Genomic DNA, 24,008 nt, shown 5'->3' on the forward strand with positions numbered 1-24,008 from the left:
AAGGAGTACCAACTAAGTTGGTACTGGAGTGGGATGCAATGGAGAAATAAGTGAAGAACAGAGATATACCAAAAGGCTGTTCCAGCTGGTCAAAGCAGTAGAGATGACTCTCCATCTGGAAGAGGTGAGATTCTGTGAAGAAATGGACTGGAGAGCTTGGTGCTTAATGAGCAGGACAGGGAACAGAAGAAAACCTAGAGCAAGTTCTGGGAGGGCATATACGAACTGGATCCTAAACAAATAAGGACCCAATTGAGTTATCTGAGAAGGAGTTATTGTGTAGTTGCTCTCTTTTGTATGAGTAAAAAAAATCAGGCTTTGCATTCTATATATGCTGCAGTAAGGAGAACTGGAATGTGGAGAGGCCACAGACAAGGGAAATGCAATATCTAAGGGGAGACGAGATGAAGGCCTAGACTGAGGATTTCATCACAGGTGGTGGAACTGAGGTAGTGTTGTAGAGGTGGGGCCAAGCAAACATGCAGATGTGAGACAAGGCACATTGAGAATGAAGATGATGTGAGAGTGGAGAGTGAAGAAGGGAAATCCAGGTGGGCAGGAGACACGAAAGGAGATAGTAAGAGAAGGCAGGAGTGGAGGCGAAAAAGAGTGAGATTGAAGAGGATTTGACTGAGTGAAAACAGAGGAGGAAGAGAAGGAAGCAGACAGGAGAAAAACTGCTGCTCTCTTGCCCCCGGTTCCTAAGATTTCAAATTTAGTTGTTCAAGAAAACAGTTGTCCCCATATTTGGGCTTGGTGGCCTGGGCATGTTTGGCAGCCCTCAACACAAGCAGGCTCCAGCTTGCTGGGGGTCCACACACCCTGCCCCCACCGTAAATCTATAAAACGAAGTAAGTGGCACAGCTTGGGCCTGAACTGCTCTAAAACCTCCCCAAAGGGGGGGGGGAATTGCAGCAGGGGGTCAGAGCGTTGGGGGCGGGGGCGCCAGACTCCCCCCCCGCCCCCCCCAACCTGGGTCTGAGTGCGGGACGGGGGGTGCAGACGCTCAGGGGCCGGAGGGAGAGGCTCGAGGCGGTGGCTCTCCGCCCCCGCACTGGGTGACAGGCCTCCGTGGGGCCGGGGCAGCGGCTGGGCCCCGGGCCGGTTCCCATAGCGATTCCTTGTGACGCGGGGCGGGGCCGGGGACGCCGCAACGCGGGGCCGGCCGAAGCGGAGGCGGCGGTGGCGGCAGGAGGGTCCGATGGACCGGCCCGGCAGCGGGGCCGGAGTCGCTGCGACACAGTCACCCGGGAGCTTCCGAGGGTAGGTGGGGGGGCGGCCCGGTCACCCCAGGCCCGGCCCGTGGCCTGCCCCTCACGCCCCTGCGCTTCTCTTCCCCCCGCCCAGGTTTGGCAGGAGGAGCTGGCGCTGCAGCGCTGTGGACGGGGGAGACTTCACAGGCGGCATCTATGGCACCAGCCTCTCCTCCGACTCCCGCCAGGTACGGGCTCCCCGCCTCCTCGCTGCTCTGCAGGAGCAGAGCGGAGCCAGCGCCCCCGGGTGGGCTTGGCCTGGCCGCGTCCGGCGGGGACGCAGCTGGTCGGTGGTTTCTTTGTGAATACACCTTAAACCGCTGCCCTCGGGGGCACCAGACACGGGTCACGGCGCAGGGACGTCGCCACCTGCCGTAGCGCTGAGAGTCCGGGGCTGTGGGGCCGGTTTCCGACTTGCACGCTCCCTTTCAGTGGTCGGTAGTTACTGGCCGCGATCCCCTTCTTCACCTCGCAGCCGTGCTGCTTCTGCTCGGGCTCCTGAGTCTGCAAGCGGGACACAGCCACCAGCTTTGACCCCCCTCCCTCCCTCCCAGTCAAGGTGAAAACAGGCCCCTACTAACCGGAAAGCAGGAGTGGCTACAGGTTGTCACAACGAGACTCTGCCGCTGGGGTTGTAACACACTCAGCAGGTCTGTGGATCAGGTGCGGAGGAGGTCAGGTACATTGCCAAACAGTGGACTCCACAAACACATCAAAAACAAGGACATCACTTCATGCACACAACTAGTGTTACTGAAAAAGCCAGTGGTAATTCTCATGCAGGCAGTTACTGATGCACAACCCTAAAGTCCCAATCTCGTAGTGAACCCTAAACAGACAGACCCAGCTTTCCGTCTGGAGCACCAGTCAAATTCATAGGACTTTGCAAAGGAAAAAAGGTCTGCCCACATGAAGCCCCCTGCAGGATCAGGACTGTGATCGGTAAATTCCTTTGGGATACTTTGAGATTAAAGGCACTATATCGGGGTGGCCAACCTGCGGCTCCGGTGCCACAAGCGGCTCTTCAGAAGTTAATATGCGGTTCCTTGTACAGGCACCGACTCTGGGGCTAGAGCTACAGGCGCCCACTTTCCAATGTGCCGGGGGTGCTCACTGCTCAACCCCAGGCTCTGCCACGGGCCCTGCCCCCACTCCACCCCTTCCCACCCCCTCCCCTGAGCCTGCTGCATGCCACAAAACAGCTGATCAGGGCGGGAGGGGGAGGGACTGATCTGTCTGCCGGTGGGTGGGAGGCGCTGGGAGCAGGATGGGAGCTGATGGGGGGCTGCTGACACATTACTATGGCTCTTTGGCAATATACATTGGTAAATTCTGTCTCCTTCTCAGGCTCAGGTTGGCCACCCCTGCACTATATGAATGCACAATATTATCTTTTCAATGTATTTCTTAGTCTAGTACAAGTAATAATAATACCTAGCTCTTATATATCGCTTTTCATCAGTAGATCTCACAGCACTTTATTACAGAGGTCAATATTATCCCATTTTATAGATGGGAAAACTGAGGCCTGGATAGGGGAAGTGACTTGCCCAAGGTCACCCAGCAGGCCAAGCGGAAGTATTTACTTCATATCATTTCTCTGTCCCACAGCTATTCCTGTTAACAGCTCTCTCCATTCTCCACTTCCTCGGTCTGGCTCATAAAGTTATTAAACCTACATTGTCATAGTTACCATATATCTTTAGTTTCTCTGTTTTTGCACTTACTAAAACTCAAATACTGTTATAGAATATACATACCAGTGATTTGGAACATGATGTCCACCTTCCTGAAAATAAATACTATCTGTCGGGAGACAAGACTGGAACAGGCGGTAAGGAATCCCAGCCATTCAAAATTCTGTATGGAGAAAATTTTTCTAGAGGACTTCTGTAAGCATAAACCAACTGTTGGTCTTTTACAGGTGTTCTTTCAAGCAAGTTGCACAAGGTAAGAGCAGAATAAATATCAGTCTTTTGATAGTAATTGAAGTCAAACCTATCTGGAATTAACTTCATAGGTTTCAGACCTAAATGTTGGTTTTGAAAATCTATCAAACGAATTAGACACTTAAGTTGAAAAGGACTAAACCACTACTGTACTACTTAAAAAGCCATAAATGAAATTATCAGAGGGGTAGCCGTGTTAGTCTGTATCCACAAAAAGTGAGGAAACAGATTGGGAAGTGAGGAAACAGTTTGACAGAGTGAGACAGATACCCAGAAGTCACCTACTACAGGACAGGCCCAACAAGGAAAATAACAGAACTCCACTGGCCATCATGTACAGCCCCAGCTAAAACCTCTCCAGCACATCATCAACGATCTGTAACCTATCCTGGAAAACGATCCCTCATTCTCACTGACCTTGGGAGGCAGGCCAGACCTCGCTTACAGACAGCCCCCCAACCTGAAGCAAATACCAGCAACTACACACCACACCACAGAAACACTAACCCAGGTAACAAACCCCAGGCCTACTCTGTCCCCATATCTACTCTAGCAACACCATCAGAGGACCCAACCAGATGAGCCACACCATCAGAGACTCATTCATCTGCACATCTACTAACGTGATATATGCCATCATGTGCCAGCAATGCCCCTTTGTCATGTACACTGGCCAAACTGGACAGTCTCTACGTAAAAGAATAAATGGACACAAATCAGACATCAGGAATGGTACCATACAAAAGCCAGTAGGAGAACACTTCTGTCTCCCTGGACATTCTATAAAAGATTTAAAAGTAGCCATTCTTCAACAAAAAAAATTCAAAACAGACTTCAAAGAGAAACTGCAGAGCTACAATTCATTTGCAAATATAACAATAAATATAACATTAATTTGGGCTTGAATAGGGACAGCGTGGCTGGCTCACTACAAAAGCAATTTTCCCTTTCTTGGTATTGACACCTCCTCATCAATTGTTGGGAGTGGACTACATCCACCCTGATTGAATTGGCCTTGTCAGCACTGGTTCTCCACTTGTAACTCCCTTCTCTTCATGTGTCAGTATATTTATGCCTGCATCTGTAATTTTCACTCCATGCATCTGAAGAAGTAGGGTTATAAATGAAATTATGGCTCCACTAGGAAAAAAAATGTTTCTTTTTTAAAATATTTTTCAAATAAAGATAGGCAACTGCATTTTTGAACAGCGTTCTCATTGTAATTGGCCAATCACTTATTCATATTCCAAGTTTTCTTTAAAAGTTATAGTTGCCCTCTTTGATTTGCATGAGGTCAAACTGTAAGATGTACTTAGTTTTAAAAAGTGAAAACTCATTTCAGTGCACTTTACACCTCACCAACAGGAAGACCGTTTTGATTGCAGAATCTAAACCTGCAAAATATAGATTTTTTGAGCAAATATAGCAATCTATGCTATCTTTGTTACATATTTGTATCTTCTATTCCTTTCCAGGGGAGTTACATGTATGCATGTGAGAATAGACCCTTCATATTGTTGAACATGATTTTCCTTTCCCTTAGATAAAATGATGAAATATCCATTTGGTGGCTGCTCAGCAGCCTATGTGAAATTAATTTGGCAAGTTCCCATGTCGTGCGCATGCTCTCAATTAAACACACATGCACACAGACACACACAAAAGCACAAAAAAACTCATTACATAATTAGCAACTATAATGGCAGCAAGGATAGTTGAAGCAAACCTGGAAGGCCCTGGGAAGCATTCCAGTTGTGTCCCTTAATAGAGCAAAAGCTATTGTCACATTCTGTTACTTTGTTCTGAATTAGAGCAATAAGTCAGTATTCACCTCAGAGTTCTGTAGAATTCATCAGTAAGGCCTCAGGGAGTGAATTCTTCAATCTGAATAAGGGCTTCCCTAGCTTCTTCTCTGTCCCAGTCTGACAGAAAGCAACAGGAACCACTCTTGGGGCCAGGTTCACAGGTGATGGGACACTGGGTTAGGACATCATCTCTGTACCGTCAGACCAACCTGGTAGCAGAATGAGGTTCTCAATAGAAAGTTGACTAACTCATTCATTCACATGGATTGAATTCAGCAGCGCTGCTGATTTATTGCCTGAGACGGGTAGCCTGACGCATCTAAAACAGGCTTGAGGAGTTAAAGCTCAGTAGGCCATGTTTACCACAGCAGGAATCTTGCTGCTCTCCATGTGCTCTAACAGTACATTACAATAAGAATTGAGCATCTGTGACAAATCAGTTTAGCCTGGGAAAAGAGCCAATCCATGACTTTCTCTGTCTGCAGATTTCACAACTTGTCTAACTGGCAGTCTCAACAGAGAGGTCAAAAACTGAATGAGTGTGGGTCAAAAACTACTATGGAGTAATATTAGCCCTGCCACCTATAGAAAAGTGATTTCTCTTGGACAACGTTGCTGTATAAAGAAGCCCTGCCCATGTGCTGTACTTTTTCTGTGTGATTCCAGGCCTCTCAAGCCATCACTGTTCATGAGCACTAAATTCACACAGCAATTTAAATGTTTTATTGAAAGCTAAATTCAGCCCTCAGTTACACACTTGGAACCTCACTGAAGCGAATGGGGTTGCATGGTTTTAACTGAGGATAATTTTTGGACCAAAAGATCCAAGATAAATAAATGATCATGCCTGAAAAGTGTCTTCACATCTACGAAATATTGTAGTTGCTCTTCTGTTTTACAGGATGCTTACAAGACAGCAGTGGAACAACTGGCAGATCTTAGTTTGTCAAAAAATACAACTAGAAGAACACAGGTGGGATTTGTTTGTCAAATAACTTTAATTATGCCATTTATTTCATTTTGCATTCTTGGTGCTTATTCTAAAATATATCAATAGTATTTTTATAGATATTCTTTCTGCTTATTGCAGCTCAGTCAAAATAATAGCAAGGAAGGGATGTTTCATTCCTGGAGATATGCACATGATCAAAGCAATACTACTGTGAACAGGTAAAAAAAAAAGTTTTATTCTTAACACCTAAATCCAGTTAAACTGAACAGTTTTGTTAAAAGGTGTCAAATCATTGTGAACAAGCAAGAGAATTGCATCTAAAACATGCATTTAACACTCTGTGAAGTTATATACTTATGGTTTATTGTCAGCTTATACATTTTCTAACAGAGTAGAGTTCAAAGGAGTTTTATGAATTTATGCATTGGTATTTTAATTAAAAGTGAGATAACAGAGTTATGAATTCTGATGTTCTGGTAAATGCCTTTAATCTCTTCTGGACCACAACTATTTTGTACTATGGTTAAACCTAAAGGATATTGGCTTGCCATCTTGGTATGCAATTCATTAACTCTTTTTTCCAATAAATCCTTCATATACTCTGTCAAGTCTTCAGTTTTCACTGTTAATGGAATAGCACCAAACATATATATAGCAGTATTTTATCCTTTTTCACACTGGAACCCTCCCCGCCCCAGCTGAGGCACCCTCATTCTCCTCTTTTAGCAATCCGGGAAGAGCAGGGTGTTTGTGGCACCTTGAAGGGGTTTGTGACTCTAAGCCTTGAAAACCTTCCAGGACCTTACATGTGGTACACAAATGTTCTAAGGAATGGGAGGGCTCAGGAAGTTATGCTTTTTGAAAACTTCCATTTGAGCATTGAATGATTCAAGTATGACGTTCAAAAATTTAGTCTTTGATGTTATTCCTAGAGATACCATTAATAAATTGATGGTGCTCAGAAGTTCAGTTACAGATTGCAATGCATCCACAGGATTACAAACACTGTTCTGAACTCACTCTATACCAACCATGTTTAATCCATTACTGCATATAAGATCTAATCATTTTTTTCATCCATTAGATTTTTGTTCAAATGCCTTTATCTAAAATATTAGATATAAAACTAATGTAATCAATAATTCAAATATTATGAAATACAGGGAGTCCTCGGACTTATGACACAATTCGTTCCTCAGAATTGCGTTGCAAGTCGAAACCGCTTTTCCCATAGGACTCAATGGTATGAAGGGGGCATTGGTTCCTGAACAAAGGCTTGATACACTATTTTCACCACAGGTTTCAGAGTAACAGCCATGTTAGTCTGTATTCGCAAAAAGAAAAGGAGTACTTGTGGCACCTTAGAGACTAACCAATTTATTTGAGCATGAGCTTTCGTGAGCTACAGCTCACTTCATCGGATGCATACCGTGGAAACTGCAGCAGACTTTATATATACACAGAGAATATGAAACAATACCTCCTCCCACCCCACTGTCCTGCTGGTAATAGCTTATCTAAAGTGATCATCAGGTTAGGCCATTTCCAGCACAAATCCAGGTTTTCTCACCCTCCACCGCCCCACACAAATTCACTCTCCTGCTGGTGATAGCCCATCCAAAGTGACAACTCTTTACACAATGTGCATGATAATCAAGTTGGGCCATTTCCTGCACAAATCCAGGTTCTCTCACTCCCTCACCCCCCTCCAAAAACCCACCCCCATACACACACAAACTCACTCTCCTGCTGGTAATAGCTCATCCAAACTGACCACTCTCCAAGTTTAAATCCAAGTTAAACCAGAACATCTGGGCGGGGGGTAGGAAAAAACAAGAGGAAATAGGCTACCTTGCATAATGTGTGGTCATTTGCTCCAACCCCTCAGACAGAGACAAACACCTACAAGATCTCTGTCAAGCTTTCTTACAACTACAATACCCAGCTGCAGAAGTAAAGAAACAGATTGATAGAGCCAGAAGAGTTCCCAGAAGTTACCTACTACAGGACAGGCCTAACAAAGAAAATAACAGAACGCCACTAGCCGTCACCTTCAGCCCCCAACTAAAACCCCTCCAACGCATTATTAAGGATCTACAACCTATCCTAAAGGATGACCCAACACTCTCACAAATCTTGGGAGACAGGCCAGTCCTTGCTTACAGACAGCCCCGCAACCTGAAGCAAATACTCACCAACAACCACATACCACACAACAGAACCACTAACCCAGGAACTTATCCTTGCAACAAAGCCCGTTGCCAATTGTGCCCACATATCTATTCAGGGGACACCATCACAGGGCCTAATAACATCAGCCACACTATCAGAGGCTCGTTCACCTGCACATCCACCAATGTGATATATGCCATCATGTGCCAGCAATGCCCCTCTGCCATGTACATTGGTCAAACTGGACAGTCTCTACGTAAAAGAATAAATGGACACAAATCAGATGTCAAGAATTATAACATTCATAAACCAGTCGGAGAACACTTCAATCTCTCTGGTCACGCAATCACAGACATGAAGGTCGCTATGTTAAAGCAAAAAAACTTCAAATCCAGACTCCAGCGAGAAACTGCTGAATTGGAATTCATTTGCAAATTGGATACTATTAATTTAGGCTTAAATAGAGACTGGGAGTGGCTAAGTCATTATGCAAGGTAGCCTATTTCCTCTTGTTTTTTCCTACCCCCCCCCCCGATGTTCTGGTTTAACTTGGATTTAAACTTGGAGAGTGGTCAGTTTGGATGAGCTATTACCAGCAGGAGAGTGAGTTTGTGTGTGTATGGGGGTGGGTTTTTGGAGGGGGGTGAGGGAGTGAGAGAACCTGGATTTGTGCAGGAAATGGCCCAACTTGATTATCATGCACATTGTGTAAAGAGTTGTCACTTTGGATGGGCTATCACCAGCAGGAGAGTGAATTTGTGTGGGGGGGTGGAGGGTGAGAAAACCTGGATTTGTGCTGGAAATGGCCTAACCTGATGATCACTTTAGATAAGCTATTACCAGCAGGACAGTGGGGTGGGAGGAGGTATTGTTTCATATTCTCTGTGTATATATAAAGTCTGCTGCAGTTTCCACGGTATGCATCCGATGAAGTGAGCTGTAGCTCACGAAAGCTCATGCTCAAATAAATTGGTTAGTCTCTAAGGTGCCACAAGTACTCCTTTTCTATTTTCACCACAATAACCCAGATTTTTGTACTAAATGAATTATAGATGACTCATGTTGCAACATCAATGTGTTTACTGTACACTGTATTTTGTAAACAGCATTCAAATAAGCATATAAACTCACATATGCTGCTCAGAAAGCCAGGGAGAATGGCACACATGCTGAGCCTCAGCCAATCACTGTTCAAGCTTTCTGATTGGCTGAGCCCAGGGCCGGGAGCCAATCAAAAACAAGCAGCAACCCTACTTGGCAACAAGCTACCCTGCTGCCTTGAAGCCAATCAGAAGTGACTCCTTCCAGCTCCGTACCGGTATAAAGCAACCAGGAAGCGATTTCAAGCGAACTTTATGCAAATTGAGCGTCATAAGTGCGAAACAGGCAGTCAGTTGAAAAGCGTTGTAAGTGGCATCCGACGTAAGTTGGGCGTCGTAAGTCCGAGGACTCCCTATATATTTACCTGTATGTGTGGGGTTCCACTGAACTTTTAATTGTTAAACCATGCAAACTCTTGTGGCCTTTTTAATTAACTATAAAAAGTAAGTTAGTTCTGCAACACTCAATAAACCAGACACCGTAACACCAATAAAACAGACAGCTCTTCTTCAAGTAGTGTCCCTATGGGTGCTCCACTTCAGGTGCGCATGCGCCCCACGCATCTTTGATCAGAGATTTTAGGGAGCAGTGCCAGTTCGGCCCATGCATGCTCTCTATTCTGCCTTGTGCTTTGCGCTGTGGCTATATAGAGCTGTGCTGGCGAACCATCCTCAGTTCCTTCTCAAGCACCTTGGCCTGAGATGGAGTCCAAGTTGAGCTTAGTTCAATTGCAGTTTTTCACATAGTTTTACTTATCTAAGTTATTGTTACTATTAGTTAAAACAATGGTTGTAAGGACCATTGTCCTTTCAATTTTTCCCTGAGGGGAACTTTAGATTGCTGGGTGGATATGCCTGGCTCTCCAACTTTTAAACATTGTCTTCTCTGCCAGGAGGCTATCCTAGTGAGCAACAGGCAGTCCTGGTATGGTCCGTTACACTTTGGGGGGGTGGGGGATAGCAGCGTGCATGTGATTCCCCAAGGAAATTTTTGCCTGGTCTTAAAATCGAGACCCAGAAAGAACCAGGAAATTAAAATGTGTTTCCTTATAATGGAGAGCTCCCTCCATCCAGCTTCTCACTCAGGCCAGGGACTGCCTTCTCTCCCCATACATCAGTCTCCTGAGTAAGTTGACTGCCTCTATCACTTCAGTGCAATACTCCCCTAGAGCTTCTAAGTGGAAGATTCAAGAATCCTCTCAATAGGACTCTAGGAAAGGGAGCTTGAGTTTTTTCACCTACATCATGTGGACCCCCTTCATTGGCCATACTGGGATCCATGGGCAGCATACCGCCAACAATTCTCTAGGGCCCTTAGCATCACTTGTTGCCATGATAAGGGTAGACAGTCCCTCTCCTCCTCTCTCTCCAAAAGGTCTGATCCAGAAGAGGATATCTTTGAGAAATAGGAGATAAGAATCATCCTGCCAACCAACCTCTCTTCTTCATCCCCAATGAAGCAGTTATGCCTGCCTCACCATCCCAGGCTGACGACTTCAAACAGTTCCAGGACTTCACTGAAAGGACAGCGAACTCCTTACAAAATTCCACTTGAGGAGACTAAGGAGTCACAACATAAACTGCTTGATATATTGCACGCAGCGTCATCTGCCTGACTTGCACGACCTATTAATGAGGCTCTTCTGTATCCTGCAAAAGTAATCTGGCATACCCTAGCAACAATATTGCCCACCTGTAAATGGGCTGATAGGAAATATTATGTTTCATCTAAAGATTCAGAGGTTCTGTTTTCTCATCCATCTCCCAACTCCCTAGTTGTCAAGGCTGTACATGAATGTGTAAGGCAGCACCATGGTAAATCAATACCACATGACAAAATTCAGAAGTATCTCAAATTTATTTGGTTGCAAATCATATTTGTTTACATCTCTGCAGTTTAGAATTGCTAACTATCAGTTGTGGATGGTGAAATATAATCACACCAGCTACTCAAAGTTCACTTCGTTTATTGAGCATCTACCACCACAGCAGAGGGACTAGTTCCAGGCAGTCATTACAGAGGATCAGCTTCTTGCCAGACCATCTGTGCAGGCCTGTCTGGATGCCGCTGACACAGCTACTCGCTCTGTTTCTATGGTACTGGTCATCAGAAGGGCCTTCTGGCTTCAGCTCTTAGGATTTCTGAGGAAGGTCCAGAATACAGTTGAAGACCTTCCCTTCAATTGCTTAAAATTGTTTGTGGAGAATACAGACAAGTCTCTGCATACATTAAAAGATTCCCGGGCCACTTTATGGTCTCTGGGAATTTACACAGCTGAGCATAAATTTAATAAGTCCCAGACAGCACAGAGATCTCGTCCTGCTCAATTCCCTAGCTCCCAGAGATCTTATGAATCCATACAAAAGATGCAGAGGTTCCAGAAAAAGAGACTGTGTGCTACACGAGCATTGACCTCACGAGCCTCATCTTCAAAACACCAGTTTTGGTGGGTGGTCTAGGTTCTGAGTTGCCTTCCCCCTTCTTCTTACCATCTGCAACTGTTCGCATGCCTTCCTCCCTTTCTCACTTCTGACAAGCTTGGGAGCATATCACTATAGACAAGTGATTTGTGGAGATCATATGAGCAGGATGTTTCATCCACTTTACTTCCCTCGCTCCCTCCCACCCCTTTTCCCTATCCTTCTTCATGGACCCATCTCATAAGTACCTTCTAAAGCAGGAAATAGACTCCCGCCTGAACTTAGGTGCTACAGAAGCAGTTACTGTAAAACACAGAGAAAAGGGGTTTTACTCCAGGTACTTCCTGGTTCTGAAAAAGAACAGCAGGTGGGGACCCACTCTAAGTCAGGTTTGTGAAGATACAGAAGTTCATATTTGTAACACTTACAGCAATACCACCATCATTGGCTTTAAAGGGCTGGTTCTTGGCCCTCAGCCTACAAGATGCATATTTCCATATCGTGATTCGCCCTTCCCACAGAAGTTTCTGATGTTGCACTCGAGGCGAAAACCACTTTCAATACAGAGTGCTTCCATTTGGTCTCTCTCTTCTGCTTCCAGAGTGTTTTTGAAGGTTCTGTCAGTGGTAGTGGCTTACCTTCACAGAGAAGGAATCCTAATATTCTGATAGCTTGACGATTGGCTGCAAAGGGACGCTCCTACAGCGAGACCTTGGTCTCCACTCAGATGACCATAGATCTATTTCTCAGGCCATGTTTCCACTACCACTTTTGTTGGCAAAATTTACATCGCTCAGAGGTGTGAAAAAACCACCCCCCATAGTGATATAAATTATGCTGGCATAAGTGGTAGTGTACACAGCACTATATTGGCGGGAGAGCTTCTCCCACCAACATAGCTAGCACGGCTCATTGGGGTTGGTTTAATTATGTTGACAGGAGAGCTCTCTCCTGTCAGCATAAAGCAGCTACATGGGCGATCTTACAATGACACAGCTGCATCGGTACAGCTGTGCCACTGTAACTCTCTAGTGAAGACACAGCTTCAGTCTGGGGCTGCAATTAAAAATTCAGACATCCACATTGGCCTCAATGCAATGATGGAAGTTCATAGGAACTTGCTTCGATGCAATAGCTGCCAAACGTACCTCCCAATGCACAGGTTTACAACCCTATCAAATTTAGTCACTACTGTTCAAATCAGCCCCCAGATATAAGTCAAAAACTGTCTCCAGTTGTTGGGGCATTTGGCAGCTGGGACTTTGTGGTAAACCAGGTCAGGTTGCTCGTGCGCTGCCTCCACAGGTGGCTCAGAAATGGTTATTTGCCAAGCAAACACAGCTTGAACAAACTACTCTGGGTGCCTACTGTTGTGAAGAAGTCCCTCAACTCAGAGGCAACGCATGTGGTGGGGCACGTGGGGTCACACCCTCCCCAGATTTCTGCGAGTGCTGAACTGCCCTTGCAGGGCTTGCTCTGGTTTGCCTGTTGGGGAGACGGGGGGACTCAGTCTTTCTCATGCTGCACCTCCTGCACAGCACGTTTCTGGCTTACTTGGCCCCTCTCCACAGCAGCTGAGCCTGGACAGGGAGCGGAGGGGGCAGGACGGAGCCGCTTCTCCTTCTAGGTGAGGGTAATAGCTCTGAATCAATGCCCCTGTGCAGCGTGGTGACTGCCTATGAGAGCCCAGCTGGGGAAGTGGCAGAGGCCTGCCCTCTCTGCTCCCTGCCAGGCTGCCTGGTAAAAGGGGGGCTCTGGCTGTGCCCCCACCCCTGCCCCGGCACGTTTCTGGCTCACTCAGCCCCATTCTCCAGCTGCCAGGCCTGGGCAGGGAGCAGAGGAGGCAGGCCACCACCACTTCCTCAGGCCGGCTCTCACAGGCAGCCGCAGGAGCTGATGAGATTGGCTGCCCTGGACCGGAAGGTTCCTCCCAGAGGCGACATGTCAGGGCAGTCACATGACCCGCCCCCAACCTTTAAATTGTGCCCCCCCAGCATCATCAGGTACAGATAGTCTCTGCCTCAACTGGTGGAAAGAACATTTGCACAGGAGTCCCCTTCACTCAACCATATCTAACAACAGTTACCTCCCTGTTGGGATGAGGAGCACATCTTAACACTCATGTAGCTTAAGGCAGGTGATTGTCTCACAAGAGCACTCTACACATGAACTTGCTGGAACTTATGGTGGTCAGGAATGCACATCTCCATTTTATGCCATTGATTGGGGCAAAGATCGTGACAGATGATAGTCATGAATGTTTTATATCAATTGTCAAGGGGGAGTGAGATCACCCTCCCTCTGCACCAAAGCAATGAAACTCTGGAGTTGGTGATACGAAATCATATCAGCATGTCAGCAAGCTTACCTTCTGGGCATTCAGAACATCATCGCAGATACCCTCAACAGATGTTTCTCTGAGGATCACAAGTGGGACATAGATTCCATTATATTCCACTGCATATTTCAGTGTTGGGGAGTCCTGCAGGTAGACCTCTGTCACGGCCAGATACAAGAGTGCCTCCAGTTCTTCTCGAGATGGGGAGTGGGCGACCACTCCTTGGGAAATGCCTTTCTCCTTCATTGGATGTCAGGTCTGTTATATGCGTTTCCTCCAACTCTTCTGGTATCCAAGGTGCTGATCAAGAGAAGGAAAGACAAGGCCAGGGTTATTCTGGTGGTTCTGATGTGCCAAGAAAGATGTGGTTTCCTTACCTCATCCAGTTGGTGCTTCTTTTGTAAACCCCACCTGAATTAGGCGGATGTGGTATTACATACACTTGATATTAGAATGGCATTAACCTTTACTTGGACAGGAATAAACCATTTAGAAAATCTCCCAGATAGTTTGTCTCTATTGTGGACAGCAATAATGGATCTCCAGTTCCCACGCAAAGACTTTCTCCATGAATATCTAGCTGTATTACCTTTTGTTATCAATCTCAATCTCCAACATTCTTCTGTACTAGTCCATTCAGCAAGAGTTCTTTCTACTTTAGTGGCCTTTCTAAAGAATGTTCCCATTGCTGAAATATGTAGAGCCATACACACCTTTTCTGAATATCATGACACAGCTTCTGGTGCTGTGTCTGGCAGTACTGTACCGTCTTCAGTTTTGGACTAGATTCCGAAAGTCCCTCCCCTTCCTGAGAGGATACTGTTCAGTACTCACCTTAAGTGGAGCACCACTAGGGACACTACTTGAAGAAGAAGGCGAGGTTACTCACCTGTGCAGTAATTGTAATTCTTTGCATTGTGTTCCCCTATGGGTGCTCCATTACACACCCTCCTTCCCCTCTTCTTCAGAGTTCTCTGCTACAGAGCTTTGCCGTAGAGAAGGAACTGAGGGTGGTTTGCCTGCACAGCTCTATGTAGCCACAGTGCACAGCATGAGGTGGAGTAGAGCACTTGTACAGGCTGAACAGGTACTGCTACCTAAAATATCCGATTGCAGGCAAACGTGCACCTGAGGTGGAGCATTGATAGGGTGACCCATCTCAAAGAACTACAGTTACTGCACAGGGTGAATAACCTCTCTTTATACCTTTTAATTTACTTGGGCCAAATTCAGCAATGCCTTAAATTTGTACAACTTGCATTGACTTCAAAGGTAATCTTGGCTTCTTACACCCAGAATTAATATGGCTCATTTTCCTTTTGGCCTTTAAGAACTCTGCTTTCCTATTTTCCCTGTTTCTTAGCATAAGTTTGTTGTGGTTCTCCTGAGACCTCTTCTACCTTGTTCCCCAAGAACTCAGTCTCTAGTCTTGTTACTCAGGTTCCTTTATCTTGCATACAGCAAAACTACGCTGAGTTGATCAGACTCAGGACAGGGGGCAGGTATAGGGTGTACCACACATCCAAAGTTACACAGAAAAATGTTACCTTATATGCATTTTTACTAACACTGATAACACATGAATTCTTAACTATACATTGCATCATACACTTCATGATTGGCTTGGTTACTTTTCAGGAACCAATCCCTATCCAGCATGCTCTGTACTTGTGCTGGTCATATATAACCTGATCTTTACATTCCAAGTTTTACATCTTTACATCTTGTCTGTTGTCCCTAGTACCAGGGTGTTCCTGCTTGTGTTAGCTAGCACAGATATTCTGACTCCAGTATACTGCTTGCTCAGCCCCTATTTATGGTTTAACCTTCCATTCACCTGCCCACTAAGAACATAAGAATGACCATACTGGGTCAGACCAATGGTCCATCTAGCCCAGTATCCTGTCTTCTGACAGTGGCCAATGCTAGGTGCTTCAGAGGGAATGAACAGAACAAGCAATCATGGAGTGAGCCGTCTCCTGTTGTCGACTCTCAGCTTCTGGCAGTCAGAGGCTATGGACATCCAGAGCATGGAGTTGCATCCCTGACCATATTTACTAATAGCCATTGATGGACCTATCCTCCATGAATTTATCTAATTCTTTTTTGAACCCCATTATAGTTTTGACCTTCACAATATCCCCTGACAACAAGTTCTACAGATTGACCGTATTGTGTGAAGTACTTTCTTACGTTTGTTTTAAACCTGCTGCCTACTAATTTCATTGGGTGATCCTGGGTTATTGTATTATGTGAAGGGGTCAATAATACTTCCTTATTCACTTTCTCCACACCATTCATGATTTTATAGACCTCTATCATATCCCCTATTAGTCATCTGTTTTCCAAGCTGAAACCTCCCACTCTCTCCGAATATGGAAGCTGTTCCATACCCTTAATCATTTTTGTTGCCCTTCTCTGTATCTTTTCCAATCCTAATTTTTTTTTTTGAGGTGGGGTGACCAGATCTGCACACAATATTCAACCTGTATACCGTGGATTTATATATTGGCATTATGATCTTTAGTTTTTATTATCTATCTCTTTCTTCATGATTCCCACCATTCTGTTAGCTTTTTTGACTGCTGCTGCACATTGAGCGGATGTTTTCAGAGAACTATCAACAATGACTTCAAGATCTCTTTCTTGAACAGCAACAGCTAATTTAGATACCATCATTATGAAATGACGTCCGTCTTATGTCAAATAACTTATGCCCAGATAGGCCTACAAAATCAAGTTTGAGTGACATTGATTTTTTTTGTTTGTATTTAATATTTGAGCACCAAAAGGAAACACACTATTTAAACTGTTCATACTGTATGATAGGCTGTGATCCTCCAAGACTTAAGCGTATGTGTAATCTTACTCTCTGAGACTACTCAGGTAAATAAAAGTGACACATTCTTAAGTCTTTGCAGGATCTGGGCCTAATATTGTTCAAGGAAAAGCAGCAGAAGCAATTGTGCTACGGCACCAAGTGACTCAGAGAAAACAGTTTCTTATAGAATCTTCTTACATTAAAATATGTCTAAAATTATATTAAAATACTAGAAATAACTAAGATCCTATCCACAGTATGGTCCAAACCATGGCAGTAATAACCAGAGGTGGGATTTTTTTGGTAACATAGGTTCAGTAATAGTGCAGACAGGACATAACATCTCTGAATCCACCTTTTTCAGAAGGATTTTTTCCCCCTGGTGCACAGTTGACCAGATGTATTCTGGAACTTTCCCTCCCTCCCCCTTCTTCTGAAGTATCGATGATTGCCACATCTGGAGCCACAACAGTGGACAGGGTGGACAAGTGCTCTAAAGTGGTACAGATAATCCTCTCTCAGATGCTTTGCTGATGTGTCTAGCTCAGATGCACAGGATCAAACAGATCACTAGATCAGAGGTCAAGAAGAAATTTTCCTTAAGGCCTCATTAGCAAGGTCCTTGGGGGGTTTTCACCTTCCTCTGCAGAATGAGGCATGGTTCACCTGCTGGGGTCATCTGGGCATCTCATATAATCAATACTCTGCCATTGCAGGAGCATTGAGCATCGGTGGCACCTCGGTTCCACCTGGACTCTGCCTATGTAACACACTGTTTAGTCTCAAGGATTGAAATGTTTTAGTCTATCAAATTACTGGGACCAATATATGGGTATCTGGGTGAAATTTAAAGGTCTGATCTAATGGTCCCTTCTTATCCTAAGCTCTATGCTCATGGTAAATTCCTAATAGAGTATATGGTGAAAGCTTATCAGCTCTTCTCAGTGTACTGTTATTCGTCTAATCTATTCCCTAATTTCTGGGGCAGGGAATGAGGCTGCAGTAATCTAACATTGTGAACAGCTGGAATAGTAAAGAGAATAAGGCAAAGCTCCTGATATGTTTCTCAGTAGGTTCAATAATTAACCAGCATTGCTCTGTCATCACAGTCTAGTGTGTAGCAAATAAACTGTCTGCTGAATTACTGGCAGATCTTTATTCTCCTCTTCTGCAGTACTAATGAGGGCTAAAAGAATATTTTCTTTTAATTATTTTCCAGTAATGCTTTTGCTGAACTCATGTCCCCCAACAAGTACTGTAATTGCTATTAAAATATTTGCTGTATTTGCACAATTACCTAGAAAATATTTTAATAATTATTATCTTCATTTGGTAAAACCTAATAGAGCATGCATGGCCTTTAGCAAGTTAATGTGAAATTTAATTCACACTAATACACTCACAAGCAGGAAAGAAGGAATGCTGCTGTGTATAGGAGGAACCTGAAAGCTCTGTTGCTACTGTATGTGCCTTCTCACTTTTTCATTTGCATCTTTTAGCTGCAGAAAGTGCCTTTGCCACTTATTTCCCTCTCCTTGTTCCTCCACTTCGTTCCCATTTAATAAATCCTGAGAATCCCTCCCCACTTCTGGGCTCCATGGATAGCATTAGATCAAGAACACTGAGAGATGTTGTCCCCTAGGCAGTGCTGCTCTGTACTCTGCCAACGAATAGATGGTACCTAGTAATGAGTATTGTCAAGTCTTCTCAAAGATCACATCTTAATAGAGAGAGAATTTCACTAACACTTCTCTTCCCTTTGCAGAACATTCCAGGAACAGCCTCTGCAATTGGTTCCATAAAAAGTAATATGAGGGAGGTATTTAATTTGAATGTAACTGTCTAATGAAATGTAGTAGCTGCAAACAAGGAGAGTCATCACCAGCTGCTTCACAGACAAACTGCAGTTCACAGAACACCGGCTTACACAGTGCATTTCAAAAAGGAAGTCATATTCTATTTCCATTGCAGCTAGTGAGCCAAATTCTGAGACAACTTACACTCTTGTCCAACTCCCTTGAATTGCATTGGGTGTAAGTCAGTTTAAAATTTGCCTTAAAATCTCTTGCTGCTTTTAGAATTCTTTCCAATTGAATACCAGTATATTTACCCTAGTTGGTAATGTACCTTAATTCTTAACTTGCCAGGCTTTCCTCATAGGTATTTTATAGCTCCTCTCCAAATATATAGGCTCTTCCTGAGCATTTGAATTAAGAAGCTTGCGGCTAAAACTAGTCATGAATCCTGTCCAGACTTCTATTTCCTTCATGCCTGAGACACCTTGTACAGTAAATTGCTCACTGTTACTGACTTTTCAAGTGTCTCAAGTTTCTTTTCTTGGAACACTTTGTTTTGAGGAGTTTGTGTTTCTAATAAGGATAAACTTATTTTTCATATTTTCCCCGATTCACTTATAGCTCTGCTGTGCAGCAGATTCAATTTCTCAGACATAGTTCCTACTCATTCATCTGAGTTTGCAAGATGCATAGTAATTATGTACCAAAGTGTTTCTTCCAGAATATATATTAGCTGTTTTGGGCAAAAGGCTTCAATACACCCTTTAATGCTCCCAAGAATTATGGTCTGCACTGTTAACTTTTAGTCTTTTTACCTCCGAGTTAGTCAGGGTGATGGGTCCTATACAATGGTAGTACAGTCTAAATGTACATTATTTTGCCTTGGTTGTCATCTTCTCCTTTATACTTCCCCCCTCCCACTGCAGTGGGACTAGAGAAATCTGAGTGGCTTTCCATGCTAGTATCAAACTATGTGCCCCTTCCACTTAAAGTGACATTGTACTTTTCCCTGTACATTTTAATGAAAACTGAGCAGTTTTAATGCTCAGATAATCCTTCTGTCTATAACAGGGTCCTCTGATTCAGCCTACTCTTAACAACTTTATTGTGAGTCTTACACTCACATGACTGCATGTGATATAATTAGACAGGCTTCTGACTTGTGAGATGTGGAAATAGGGACTGTGTAACACTTTGAAAACAGTGACAGATAATTTCTCTCTCATGAGTTCTCCGCTGAGTCTTGACTGATCCAATTAACGAAACATAACACATTGCTTCCAGTTCTTTGCATTATAAAGCACTTAAATATCTCACCCTTCAGAATATTGAAATATCATTTGCTAAACATATAAAAAATTGGATCACCGTCTAGCAGTGATATGCTAGAAAAGACTTGTAGAAACCCTTCTTTAAATTTTGTTGCAAAATTATGAGGAAGATTAGGGATGGTTTCTGTGCTAGTGTTGGCTTCCATTCCCTCTTTGAATAATGGTAAACATTTCTCTCCCAGAGAAGACTTGGGTTGAAACTCAGAAACATTTGTTTGCCTTTAGTATTTAAGGCTTGCACTAGGTCTCATGTACTTAAATTTTTTTAAAAAAAGATCTAGGAGAGGAGACACCAGTTGCTACAAAGTCACTCACACCATTGCAATTTACATAAGTGAAAGACTGTGCTGTATTATCAGTGTACTCAGTGTGTATATATACAAACATTTAGAACTAGTGCACTTAATTGACATTTGATTTGTTCAGTGGTAGTGCCTTTCTCCTAGCTTATAGTTACAAGATCACATTTTTGTTTAAATGAGAAAACATCCGCATCTGAATCTGAACTTGCCAGAATGTTAGAACATTCCCAAAGGGATTCAGTTGCATTAGCGATACGTCTAAGCTGCAGATCAGCATCATGTTTTTTCTAAAGTTTCATATGAAGGTGTTTCAGGTCAGGTTCACGTTTAGGTACCTTGTGTTCAAAACTTGGAATTTTTCACAGCTCAAAAGAGCACTGTTTAATTTTTGAGATACCCTTAAGAAAGCTGTGTTAAGTATATATTCTGTTATCTTGCAATAACCACACAACAAATGTTGCAGTTAAACTAATGTAGAAAAAAATGTGCCACCTCAAGGCAAGGGATAGATGAGTGTTTTACACTATTATATATGTATAATGGCTATTCTATTTTCCTACATAGTTATTACACTATAATTTTCACTCCCTAGTTATGATCTAAATATCTTAGATCATATTTAACTCATTACCTTGTAAACTGTTTTGAGATAGATACATTAAATAAAAAAAGGTGCTCTATGACATTAGATTTTCTGTATAGCGGTGACGGGGCAAGGCCAGATGGCTATAGGAAAGTAGTGGGAGACAGATATATTAGCCGCAGGCTAAACAAATCCCTGTTACCAGGGTAAGCAAATGGCAGTTGCTCCAGGTCAATTAAGACACCTGGGGCCAATTAAGATCTTTTTTTTGAAACAGAAAGCAGGGAAGACAGCTAGGTTGATTGGAACACCTGAAACCAATCAAGGGCTGGCTGAAACTAGTTAAAAACCTCCCAGTTAGTCAGGTGGGGGCACGTGTGTCAGGAGCTGTAGGAGGAAGCCACGCTACTGGAGAAATAGAGCAGTACAAACCCTATCAGGCACAAGGAAGGAGGCCCTGAGGTAAGGGTGACATAGATATTGAGGAAGTGGGGGGCTGCTGTGGGGAGGTGGCCCAGGGAATCATACTCGTCCTGTTTCCAAAAAGTCAGCTACCAAGAGCCTGGGAGACAACAGAGACTGTGCGAGGAAAGAAAGCTTCTCCTCACCTCCCTTGCTGGTTTTTGATGAAAATTACTCAGTAGGCTGTGACCCTTGCCTCAAGAGAGAGAAGGGCTACATGGAGGGTCACAGGGAGCCTCTGAGGCTAGCGTAATCCGCTAGGAAGCGTGGGACCCACTGAGACAAGGTTGGAGCTTTGTCACAACCTGACATTTGTTGAAACAGAACTAAAGACCACTAATGGTGACTGATAAACATAATTTGTTGCATGTGTTCTGATGAGAACCTTACTGTATTTTTGTTAGTGTATAGTTTTTTCAGTCTTACAGCTGATCTGAAAAACAACCTCTACACTAAATTGTAATTCTACACTAACAATAGTAGTGCAAAGTTTCTCCCCCCTCACAATCCGAGGAACGCAAGCTGGTAATCCTTCCCTTTTATGTATGTTTGCTTGGGTCCTGAAAAATTTAGAAGAGAGCTGTTCTTCTGAGGTCAGTTTCAATATTTGGATCTGAATGTATGATGTCTGTAGGGCTTTTGGGTCAAACATTCCCCTTAGAGGTACACACTAAAGAAACCAAAGTAAGAGTCTTGTAAAATTAATATTAAATTTCCATAACAATACAGCAGAGCGACAGGTGACTGGTTGAATATTTGGCCTTAAAGTCCATCTGGAAGAAGAAAAGTAGAAGGGCTGCAACTCAGGCAGGGAGAACATCATGGAGATGCACTTTTGATATTTTAATGAATGGAGAATAGTTTTATGCCAAGAACAGTAGGACTGTTTACATAAGCAAGGCAAGCAGGAGTTGGTCCTTGGTATGCAGAAGCATTAAGTCGTATCTGAATGAGTATTTCCCTAAAAAGTGGTTGCTGTATGATTGAGCCAAAGCTATAATTTACCTTTTCAATATAAATTGAACAGAGTCATTATTCTCCTTGTAATATGCAACATTAACAGCTAGCCCCCTTAAAAATATAGGGTAAATCCTGGCTCCATTGCAGTCAGTCAGTATGCCCATTGACTCAGTAGGGTCAGAATGGCTCGCATAAATGCATTTTATCCTACCAATTCCCTGAGTAAAACTACACTATATTTTCTTTATTTTTTCCCCTCCAGAGTCTTCAATAAGCCTCTAGTGGAAACTCTTTCCAGCTCACATGGTAATTCTTTAAACTTCTTTACTGTTAATCCCACATTGGTGGGGGCCCATATGAACAGCTGTCACACAGTGTCTTACCGGGGACCTCAGCAGATGCCATTAGGAATCTACTGGACAAATGGAGATGGGGATTTTTTCAAGGTCAAAAATGAAACCACAGCAGACTCCTATCCTGCTACAGAAAGTAGTAGTGATGACACTCTCTCTGTGTCCAAATGGAATTTGAAGTTGCAAAACAGTAGTGTTAAGAACAGTCTTTTAACAGAGGAAGGTGATGTATCTGGGAGTGAAAAAGTGAATGATGTTTTGCTTAGTTATTTCAAATATATGGATCTGAACTTAAGACCAGAAACCATAGAAAACATTGAAAAAGCTTCCTCTAAGCACCAAAATGAAGTGTTTCCATACCCTGATTTTCTCCCACCACCTTTCAATAACCTGGACTTACAAAAGTTGGCCTTATCAAAATGGGATGACTGGAAGGTAGTCTTTAATCCACCACCAGAAAGCTCTGTTGTAAAATTAATATCTCGTCTGTTGGAAATTGAAAGGATGCAGCACTTGACTATATTAAAAGAGAAGACAAGAGACCTGACAGTATCTTCCAGTATGATGCTTGGCAATCGACCCAGTTCCACAAAATCCATGCATCAGTTGAAGCAGTCAAGACTGTCTGATCCTCTATGTTTTCAGACACCTTTTAATCGAGACTATCAAGAGAAAAATAAATCCAACCATTCTGGCTGCTGCATGCATGACTGGAACAGCTCAAAATGCACTTGGGAGTACTGTCATAATTGCAAATGGAGTGCTGGAACATCCTCTGTTAGAAGTTCATCCACAAAGCAGCTTAGAGCATCTTGTGATACCTTTAAAAGCTCTAAAATCCCCATCATTTTAAACTCTAACATGCTCTTGCGGAGGTCTTCCTCATGCTGTGTGGCGGCACCAAGAACTCAATCAACTGTAAAATTGACTTCCCCAAAGCTACTGCCATCAAGTACAGCTCTAACCAGTCCTTTCCCTGATAAGGACAGTTTAAAATATAAACAGCCAAGGACCAAAAAGAAACTCTATAGAAAAAATGTAGTAACGAGTAAGACTTCTCATTGCCAGAAGTTAAAATCTGTATCTGCAATGCCAAAGCAGAAGTACACACACACTGACAAACAATAATTTCTTGAATTCATACTTCTCATTATGAGTGAATCCTGCTCAGCAATCTTATTTTAGGTTGATTGTTGTCAGGTTAAAGTATTTTTAATGGTATGAGACAGAAGTGATATGAAATAGCACTTGTGACAATTGAATCCACTTGTATTGTAGAAAAATCAAGTTTTATCCCTCTGCCTGCTGACATCTTTTAGACCATTTGTGTAACTTTTAAAAGAATTGGAGCAATATAAGCATACCAGCAGATCATCCCGTTCCAGAGTGCAACTATTTTTTTAAATGTTT

The 24,008-nt window shown here is 43.5% G+C and overlaps 1 protein-coding gene across 1 annotated transcript; it reads left to right on the plus strand.

Annotated features, from left to right (window-relative positions):
- The first annotated feature begins 1,201 nt into the window (after positions 1-1,201).
- FAM217A (family with sequence similarity 217 member A) lies at positions 1,202-23,726 on the plus strand. Its single transcript, XM_077809133.1, has 7 exons — positions 1,202-1,263; positions 1,348-1,441; positions 3,003-3,087; positions 3,178-3,203; positions 5,909-5,980; positions 6,098-6,177; positions 22,508-23,726. Exons 1-7 carry the CDS (start codon positions 1,202-1,204, stop codon positions 23,724-23,726), a joined length of 1,638 nt encoding a protein of 545 aa, XP_077665259.1.
- Positions 23,727-24,008: the final 282 nt, after the last annotated feature.

This window comes from Eretmochelys imbricata, chromosome 2 (assembly GCF_965152235.1).
Source record: "Eretmochelys imbricata isolate rEreImb1 chromosome 2, rEreImb1.hap1, whole genome shotgun sequence".
Taxonomy (NCBI): domain Eukaryota; kingdom Metazoa; phylum Chordata; order Testudines; family Cheloniidae; genus Eretmochelys; species Eretmochelys imbricata.